Here is a 10,270-nt window from a genome sequence, read left to right as displayed (position 1 = left end):
AGAAAAAATTAAAGCAGGAAGCATCAGTGACTCAGTCTATAAAAAAGTGGTCAGATGAAGCAGATGCTAAACTACAAAACTGTTTTGCTTGCACAGACTGGAATATGTTCCTGGGATTCTTCCGATGGCATTGAGGAGTACACCACATCAATCACTGGCTTCATCAATACGTAGATCAATGACGTCGTCCCCACAGTGACTATACGTATATACCCCAACCAGAAGCCATGGATTACAGGCATCATCCGCACAGAGCTAAAGGGTAGAGCTTCCGCTTTCAAGGAGCGGGACTCTAACACGGAAGCTTATAAGAAATCCCGCTATGCCCTCCGACAAACCATCAAACAGGCAAAGTGTCAATACAGGACTAAGATCGAATCATACTACACCGGCTCTGACGCTCGTCGGCTGTGGCAGGGCTTGCAAACTATTACAGACTACAAAGGGAAGCACAGCCGAGAGCTGCCCAGTGACACGAGCCTACCAGACGAGCTAAATAACTTCTATGCTCGCTTCAAGGCAAGTAACACTGAAACATGCATGAGAGCATCAGCTGTTCCGGATGACTGTGTGATCATGCTCTCCGCAGCCGATGTAAGACCTTTAAACAGGTCAACATTCATAAGGCCGCAGGGCCAGATAGATTACCAGGCCGTGTACTCCGAGCATGCTCTGACCAACTGGCAATCGTCTTCACTGACATTTTCAACCTCTCCCTGTCGGAGTCTGTAATACCAACATGTTTCAACCAGACCACCATAGTCCCTGTGTCCAAGAACACTAAGGTAACCTGCCTAAATGACTACCGACCCGTAGCACTCACATCTGTAGCCATGAAGTGCTTTGAAAGGCTGGCCATGGCTCACATCAACACCATTATCCCAGAAACCCTAGACCCACTTCAATTTGCATACCGCCCCAACAGATCCACAGATGATGCAATCTCTATTGCACTCCACACTGCCCTTTCACACATGGACAAAAGAAGCACCTATGTGAGAATGCTATTCATTGACTACATCTCAGTGTTTAACACCATAGTGCCCTCAAAGCTCATCACTAAGCTAAGGACCCTGGGACTAAACACCTCCCTCTGCAACTGGATCCTGGACCTCCTGATGGGCCGCCCCCAGGTGGTAAGGGTAGGTAACAACACATCCGCCACGCTGATCCTCAACACGGGGGCACCTCTAGGGTGCATGCTCAGTCCCCTCCTGTACTCCCTGTTCACTCATGACTGCACGGCCAGGCACGACTCCAACACCATCATTAAGTTTGCCGATGACAACAGTGGTAGGCCTGATCACCGACAACGACGAGAAAGCCTATAAGGAGGTCAGAGTCCTGACAATGTAGTGCAAGGACAACAACCTCTTCCTCAATGTGATCAAGACAAAGGAGAAGATTGTGGACTACAGGAAAAGGAGGACTGAGCACCTCCCCATTCTTATTGACGGGGCTGTAGTGGAGCAGGTTGAGAGCTTCAAGTTCCTTGGTGTCCACATCACCAAACTATAATGGTCCAAACACACCAAGACAGTCGTGAAGAGGGCACGACAAAGCCTATTTTGACACTTCTTTTTCTTAAACTGCATAGTTGGTTAAGGGCTTGTAAATAAGCTACAGGTGTCTACTACACCTGTTGTATTCGGCATGTGACAAATAAAATCAGATTTGAGATGACCTTTGCTGATGAAACAACTTTGTTGAAGTCTGGTTTGATGGTAATCACTCCATTTCCATCTGCTCTTATCGTGCACAACAAGCATTCCTTCTCGTTTTGGCCAAGTCTGAGGAATACAAGAATACAATGGCACTTTTCAATTGCTGAATTGGAATGTACTTCAAAGTTATTACATACAAAGCAGTGTAATAAGTGCATAGGCTACATAGTGGTTTCCCCCTTGTGCTACTCACTTGCCTGGTGGTCCCAGGTCCCCCATGATGTGCATGGTCTGTACAGGTGTGTTGACCACGTGGCTGGTCTTCATAAAGTCCTCCGAGGGCTCCCAGGTAATCAGCCTGGACTTGGGGACGGTGCTGTCACTGCAGACCAACAGAATACCACAAACACATTTTGCATACAAGGGTATGGTGTAATGTGAACATACCGGTACACTGTTTTGTCTTCAAAGCAGCACATCACACATCAATGTTGCTTCAATTACATTCACTTTAATAATAATTCACTTTGCTGAGTAACAGGGACCTACACTGGGTGTCTGTCATGTCGTCTGTGTCTGACATTGGCCATCCTATGTGCCATGAAGGTAGGGTTGGACTTGACCTGCGTCACCATACTCTGGGAATCCTGTAATGAGTATATCAAAAACAGCTTTAAAACACTAACATTTCTTTGGGACAGAAATTAGGTAAATGCTTTGTTTTGAATAATTAAATTGTCACGTCTGCTCCCGCTCCCCCTCTCTGGAGCACGAGGTCGCCAGGCTGCTCATCGTTACACACATCTGTCACCATCGTTACACGAACCAGCGCTTCATCGGACTCACCTGGACTCCATCACGGCATTGATTGCCTCCCCTATATCTGTCACTTCCTCAGTTTCATTCCTGTGTCTGCATTGATCATGTTTTGTTTCTCTTGTCCAGACTCTGTTCTTCTTTAGTTTCATGTCTATTTATTAGTAAATCCTCACCCTGTACTTGCTGCCCCTCTCCCAGCGTCTGTGGTTACAGAACCATTACAGAAATTGAGATTCAGTAGAAACCCACCCCTTCCCAATTGATATAGCAGTCAGAATCAATGTAGGTGAAAATCCTGCAGTTCCGTCTGCCGGCTCCAGAGCCATGATCTCTGTGTGGTATTGTCTCTCCAGTGGAGTCTGGCATACTGACTCACTCTGGAACAAAACCATTTCATATTGCGCGTGTGCACACACACACACACACACACACACACACACACACACACACACACACACACACACACACACACACACACACACACAACTTACTATGCAACATCAAACTATCCTAAACAGTGAAGTCTTATTTGTTATAAGGACACTGGTAGAGGACCTACCTGACTGAACAGCATCTCCTGCCTGCCTACCACTAACTCCTCCTCACCATCTCCGGCTGAAAACAAAACCAAGATGTTCTGGTCCATATCTAGCCACCACGAAAATAACATCTACTCAACTAAGAAGCATCTAACATCTTTCTGTTTCAAAACATCTAACATCATCTTGCTGTTTCAAAACAGTGTTAATACCTGATTGAGCCTGTGAGTTGAGGGTGTCCAGCTCAATGCCTCCCCTCTCCTGTTGAGTCAAAACCTGCTGCTGAAGGTGTTGAGAGAGGGCTGCTGTGAAGGTGACTCTCTGAATACGGATCCTGTAAACACTATTGTAAATATAAACAAATGCCATGTTTTCATGGCAAACTCAGGGACCAGGTCAAGCAATATACTGGGTGTTTATCATCATCTGCTTTGAGAGCTAACATTAGCTAAAGACAGTGTCTTGCTTGTATGGCAATGCAAGGAATAAAAGCCACACAAAGGCCAACTGCAACTTACTTAATTGTAAGGTTTTTGACAGCATCCCGGGAACGATAGGCAGCCTCTCCGGTGTCAGGTGCTCCAGCCGTCTGCCATGTTGTAACGTTAGGAACTTTATTGATGGCTAGCTAACTAGCTAGGTTAGCAACATACACACACGCGCGCTATGTATACAGCAGCAGGCATTTAGCCAATTTTGTAGCTAGTACTTTTCACAAGCGTCTGCTCGTTGCATGGTAACAACAGTCTGCCTGCCTGGTTGGGTTTCTGGCGGGCAATCCAACTATTTATTGGTTCACTACCGCCACCTACCGTGGGATACATTCCAGAGCAGCTGAATAAACCCCCCCACTGATAACAGGTAAGATAATATCAGTACAATAATATTCCCTTGCTGTAAAAAGTTTAAGAACCCCTGGTGTAATTAATTAAGACAAAAATCTGTCTGACACAAATAATTGCAATTTAAAAAGCTTTATTGGAAATGCACGTTTCAAACAGCACAATTGAAGAACAGATAAGTGTAGCTACATCAGATACATGCTATTTTAGTTTAAATGTGATACAGTCCTCCAGTCCCAGTTCATTTGCACTCTTTTGACATGCTTCAGACCAGATGCATGCTCCACTTCAGTGTACAATGGTTCTGAATTTGCATATCAATGTGTTTGAAACTTTTACGTTCTGCATCTCTCATCTGAAGTCATATCCTCCAGGGTCTAAACAGGTGTAGATTTCCATCTCTGTGTGGGAGACCAGATATTGCAAGGAGACCAGTAAGGGGCCCTCTTCTCTTCCCTTTGGCCATAGGAGACCTAAGACCCCAATACAAGTGACACTGCCCTAAGGTTGGTGCTGTCCTTTAAATGAGACCGTGGAGACAGAGGTCTTATCTCTCTGTGGTTACTAAAGATGTCATGGCACTTATGGCATGAGTAGAGGTGTTGACCCTGCTTCTCCTGGCTATATTTCCAAGCCTAAACATGTAAATCCAACTCATTATCATAGGCTGTATGGGGATCAATATCATTTTATTTTTGTTAATAATGCTGCATGTCTCAAAATATAAGAATGAGACCAATATAAGTATTTTGCTAATCATAGTTCCTGTCTCTGAAATTACATTTGTGTGTGTTGTAGGAGTAACCAATACTCAAAATCTGTGTGTGTGTGTGTGTGTGTGTGTGTGTGTGTGTGTGGTAGAAGTAATAGTTGGCCATTATTTCTTTGAACATCTCAGTTTGGGCAGCAGCCACTGAAGAAACCTGTCAATCAAAAACCACAGGAGAATAAATAGTATTATAAACTGGGTTGTTCGAACCTTGAATGCTGATTGGCTGAAAGACGTGGTATATTTTAGCAAAAAGGCATGAGGGGGTGTGGTATATGGCAAATATACCACAGCTAAGGGCTGTTCTTAAGCACAACACAACACGGAGTGCCTGGATACAGCCCTTAGCCGTGGTATATTGGCCATATACCACAAACCCCAAAGGTTTCTTATTGCCATTATGAACTGGTTAACAACGTAATTAGAGCAGTAAAATTAAATGCTTTGTCATACCTGTGGGTACACGGTCTGATATACCACGGCTGTCAGCCAATCAGCATTCAGGGCTCGAACCACCCAGTTTATAACAGACCGTATACCACGAGTATGACAAAACATTTATTTTTACTGCTCTTATTACGTTGGTAAGCAGTTAATAATAGCAATAAGGCACCTCGGGGGTTTGTGGTATATGGCCAATATACCACGGCTAAGGGCTGTATCCAGGCACTCCGTGTTGTGCGTAAGAACAGCCCTTAGCCGTGATATATTGGCCATATACCACACCTCCTCGTGCCTTATTGCTTAAGTTTGCACTTACACATCAGATAGCTGCTCTTTCTCTGCTACCTCATTCTATTTCTCTAATTCTCTAGTCTAGTATTCCCTGGTCATGTTCCACTTCTCCCTCCTCTATTTCCTCACCTCTTCCTCAGACTCTTCTTTTCCTTTTTCTTGTCCTCCTCCTTACTTTCTCCAACATTTCCCATCTGTTGCATCTTACTGGCCTCTTGCTTCACTACCTTTTTGGCCTTGCCCTTCTTTTTCTTATTGACCTTCCCTTCCTGAATATTTTGGACAAGGAGATAAAGTATTGTAAGCTTATGGGTTTTCTCTTCTCTTGAGCTATATTATACTATAGAAGGACTTATGCTATGCTATAGAAGGACTTACGGCCAATATTCCCTTCTTGTATTTCCCCTCACCTGTGGGGCCACTCCAGCCATTTCCTGGAGCAGCTTCCTGCCGGTCTCGCTCAGGTTGGTGATGGGAGCCAGGCGAGGGCTGTGGCGGTATGGGAAGTTCTCAGTTCGGGGCAGAGCGATAATGACAGGGTTGAGAGGAGTCAGAGGCCTTGGGACATTTACTGGATAGGGAGAGCCTACAGCAGAGGGCAGGGCCCGTAGGGCTTCAGCCAGGGTCCGTTGTGCTGAGGTCACAAGAGGAGAGAGGCCATTCTTGACAGATACAGGACCTGAGACCTTCCCTGGACTCTGTAGGACCAGAAAGTAAAGTAACATATAGGAAAGTGCTATCTTCAACACAATCTGTAGAAATACTTTCTAACTACTCTATACACATTGCAGATACATGACTACACTCAATAAGTAATAATTTCCAATCCCCCATGTATATATATTTTTAAAAATCATATGCAGAACTTACCAGGAAGTCTGACTCATCGAAGGAGTGGAGAGACAGATCATCATCCTCGTCCATATCCCTCACGTCAAGCTTTGTCACCTTTCCATTCTCAACTTTCAGCGGTGGTGTCCTCCTTTCATGATCCTCATCATCACACTGTGTATCAGAGTCAACTAGTCAAAGACCATCCTCCTCACAGTGATGTCACTCAACAAAGACATGGACGGTAAGGTACAACTCTTACCTCCGATTCACAGTCAGTGAAGGAGTAGATCGAAAAGTCATCCGAACTGGAGGATGAGATCACGTCATCATTTTTTCTCTCTATCAGCCGAGTCACCCTTCCAGACTGAGTAGACAGAGAAAGGCATGTACTCATGGCAGCCATAGAATACACTGGCATTGACCCTCAAGGAAATGTAGAATATGTAGGCAATCCAACATGGTTGTACAAGTAGTGAGCAATACATGGGTAACTGAAAATGCAATAAATGCAACTCCCATAACATTAGGGATGGGGCTAAAGACCTTCCATAGTATAGGATTCTTTAGCATCTCAAATGGATGATTGTCAATTCAACCAAGCCAACCAAAATGGCCATATGAATCAACAGATTGATCTATCTGTTGTGTCTCTATGGGAACAGCAGAGATGTCTGACCTGGCTGAGAGGCTCTGGATTGACGCTCCATCCATCCCCAGATGTTTGGTCCCGCCCATAGCTCACAATGATTGGCTGTTAACAGTAAAGAATGAATTCAACACTGCTTTGCTCATTTTGGCCTTGAATTGTGTATCAATAAATGATATAAGTACTGTTATGTGGTTGAATTTGAATGTGACTTACAGGCCTTTTGTGGATCTGAGGGGTCTGCACTGAAGTAGACTGTCAAGACAGCATTCAATGAGGTTAGATAGGGATATCTGCATTTGCTTTAATTCTGATAACTGCAGTTTGTACATGCAGAATGCATAACTAATGAGTATGTGTTTTCGTTTCAGGTCAGATATGACTTACAGGCTTTGGCCTTCTGTGCACCTTGCCGGTTGGCCACAACACGGAATCAGGGGTGATCACCCTCACTGGTTTCAACTGTCAACACAACACTCAATTTAAAATGTGATAATATAACAAAAACAGGACAAAACAAACAAATATTTGATATTTACCACATAAGGGCGGCGTCGTAAAGCTCTTTTTATTCTCTCATCATTACGATCCATCTTTTTTTCTGAGGGAAACATTTCCATCAATTAATTGACACAAAACACATCCTGACTCACACACAAAGATGGCATCCCAAATGGCACCCTATTCCCTATATATGTATATTTATGTAGGGAACGAGGTGCCCCAAAAGACCAAAGATTACCTGCAACAAGCTGAGTGAAGAAAACTATTGTACAGATTAAATCAAATCTGAACACAGTTTATGTAGTGAATGAATGCATGGTTACGTCATTTTAGGTCACAGCTTTATGACTGCGCATAAAACGTCACAAGAAAAAGGCCTGTTTGGAGCCGGACTGGTGGTATCATCTTCTCACTGGTTGTAGCTCAATAACGAACGTGATGTGCTTAACCAGTTATACTTTTGATACCTGTTAGTATTGAACGCCCTCACCTTCTTCATGAAACTGATCTCAAGCAGAGGTCGACCCTCGCTTTTAATTCCCACCTTTTCCGTGTACCCCAGAGAATGAAAATGGTTCTTCAACCAAATAAATCCACAACATTTTCGACAGCTTTGGCCATTCTACCATTCTGGAGGAGATAAATGCACACTCGCGCTGGTAACGCTAGCTAGCTAGCTACTGGAGTTCGTGTAATTTATTTAAATTTGCCTTGCTAACTGCAAACAAAAATAAAGTTCTAAAACCAAGAAAACTATTTGTAATATACCTCCTCGCTCTCCTGTAATTTGAAAAAACGAATTTGAATTGAATAATATAAAAAAAATGCTCAACCATCATTCTTCACTTTTAATCTATATCCAACGTCACTAAATTTCTCACCACATAGAACCCCCATAATGCTCTGTGGCACAATCCCAATACAACACACTAGGGCTGCATTCCCAAACACTTAAAATACACACCTTCTCCCCTCAGCCCTCAAATAAAGTGCACACTTCTGATTTAAAAAAACAACAACAGTTTTTCACCTTAATTTAACCAGGTAAGCTAGTTGAGAACAAGTTCTCATTTAAAACTGTGACCTGGCCAAGATAAAGCAAAGCAGTGCAACACAAACAACAACACAGAGTTACACATGGATTTAAAAAAAATATATATTTCACCTTTATTTAACCAGGTAGGCAAGTTGAAAACAAGTTCTCATTTACAATTGCGACCTGGCCAAGATAAAGCAAAGCAGTTCGACACATACAACAACACAGAGTTACGCATGGAGTAAAACAAACATACAGTCAATAATACAGTAGAAAAATAAGTCTATATACAATGTGAGCAAATGAGGTGAGATAAGGGAGGTAAAGGCAAAAAAAAGGCCATGGTGGCAAAGTAAATACAATATAGCAAGTAAAACACTGGAATGGTAGATTTGCAGTGGAAGAATGTGCAAAGTAGAGATAGAAATAATGGGGTGCAAAGGAGCTAAATAAATAAATAAATACAGTAGGGGGAGAGGTAGTTGTTTGGGCTAAATTATAGATGGGCTATGTACAGGTGCAGTAATCTGTGAGCTGCTCTGACAGCTGGTGCTTAAAGCTAGTGAGGGAGATAAGTGTTTCCAGTTTCAGAGATTTTTGTAGTTCGTTCCAGTCATTGGCAGCAGAGAACTGGAAGGAGAGGCGGCCAAAGGAAGAATTGGTTTTAGTGGGGTGACCAAAGAGATATACCTGCTGGAGCGCGTGCTACAGGTGGGTGCTGCTATGGTGACCAGCGAGCTGAGATAAGGGGGGACTTTACCTAGCAGGGTCTTGTAGATGACCTGGAGCCAGTGGGTTTGACGACGAGTATGAAGCGAGGGCCAGCCAACGAGAGCGTACAGGTCGCAGTGGTGGGTAGTATATGGGGCTTTGGTGACAAAACGGATGGCACTGTGATAGACTGCATCCAATTTATTGAGTAGGGTATTGGAGGCTATTTTGTAAATGACATCGCCGAAGTCGAGGATCGGTAGGATGGTCAATTTTACAAGGGTATGTTTGGCAGCATGAGTGAAGGATGCTTTTTTGCGAAATAGGAAGCCAATTCTAGATTTAACTTTGAATAAACAGGCGTACAGTCAATAACACAATAGAAACAAAAGAAAGTCTATATACAGTGTGTGCAAATGGCGTGAGGAGGTAAGGCAATAAATAGGCCATAGTAGCGAAGTAATTACAATTTAGCAAATTAACACTGATGTCACGCCCTGACCATAGTTTGCTTTGTATGTTTCTATGTTTTGTTTGGTCAGGGTGTTATCTGAGTGGGCATTCTATGTTGTATGTCTAGTTTGTCTATTTCTATGTGTTTGGCCTGATATGGTTCTCAATCAGAGGCAGGTGTTAGTCGATGTCTCTGATTGGGTACCATATTTAGGTAGCCTGTTTTGTATTGTGGGTTGTGGGTGATTGTTCCTGTTTCTGTGTCTTTTTTTATGTCACCATACGGGACTGTTGCATTTTTGTTGGTTTGTCCGTTTATTGTTTTGTAAGGTTATTCAGTGTTATTCGTTAATAAAAGTAACAATGTATTCATATCACGCTGGGCATTGGTCCTCCGATCCTTCTTACTACTCATCCTCAGATGAGGAGGACAACGAACGTGACAACTGAAGTGATAGATGAGCAGATTGTGATGTGCAAGTAGATACTGGTGTGCAAAAGAGCAGAAAAGTGATGACGTATCATGACGTCTGATGAGTTGACACTTATAGGGCAAGGGGCGAGGGAAGAATTATTGAATTTTAAATGGACCGCCCAGAAATGTGTCACTTGTTCATCCCACGGTTGTGTTTTCAGTCATCATGGAACTGTTGTGTGTGCCTTATATGCACTACAGTCAATTATGATTGCATTTCATATCTTGGCTAGAAGACAACAC

General features: G+C 43.3%; 1 protein-coding gene across 3 annotated transcripts; it reads right to left on the bottom strand.

Annotated features, from left to right (window-relative positions):
- Window positions 1–3,986: 3,986 nt before the first annotated feature.
- LOC139543493 (uncharacterized) lies at window positions 3,987–9,902 on the bottom strand. 3 transcript variants are annotated; one of them, XM_071349602.1, is made up of 10 exons: window positions 7,843–9,901; window positions 7,388–7,449; window positions 7,236–7,310; window positions 7,065–7,103; window positions 6,879–6,953; window positions 6,462–6,566; window positions 6,239–6,373; window positions 5,974–6,002; window positions 5,779–5,864; window positions 3,987–4,787 (listed from the first exon to the last, which is right to left on the bottom strand). In XM_071349602.1, the coding sequence occupies exons 2-10, from the start codon at window positions 7,439–7,441 to the stop codon at window positions 4,759–4,761; spliced, it is 627 nt and encodes a 208-aa protein (XP_071205703.1). In that variant the 5' UTR covers window positions 7,442–7,449; window positions 7,843–9,901; the 3' UTR covers window positions 3,987–4,758. The 3 variants fall into 3 exon arrangements, 2 of the variants coding, with proteins under 2 accessions (XP_071205703.1, XP_071205702.1); XM_071349601.1 differs by having other exon boundaries at window positions 7,388–9,902; XR_011668727.1 differs by having other exon boundaries at window positions 4,763–4,787; window positions 5,974–6,066; window positions 7,388–9,890.
- Between the last annotated feature and the right edge of the window lie 368 nt (window positions 9,903–10,270).

The sequence above is a fragment of the Salvelinus alpinus genome, chromosome 18 (genome assembly GCF_045679555.1).
Source record: "Salvelinus alpinus chromosome 18, SLU_Salpinus.1, whole genome shotgun sequence".
Taxonomy (NCBI): Eukaryota; Metazoa; Chordata; class Actinopteri; order Salmoniformes; family Salmonidae; genus Salvelinus; species Salvelinus alpinus.
Note: the sequence above shows the minus strand (reverse complement) of the source record. Positions and strands in the feature narration are given on the sequence as shown.

Coding starts and splice junctions, on each gene's coding strand:
- LOC139543493 (XM_071349601.1), bottom strand. CDS start 7,468: ATGGAAATGTTTCCCTCAGAAAAAAAGATGGATCGTAATGATGAGAGA. Junction 7,311..7,387: donor TACGACGCCGCCCTTATGTG/GTAAATATCAAA, acceptor TTGTGTTGACAG/TTGAAACCAGTGAGGGTGAT. Junction 6,374..6,461: donor TCACTGACTGTGAATCGGAG/GTAAGAGTTGTA, acceptor TCTGATACACAG/TGTGATGATGAGGATCATGA.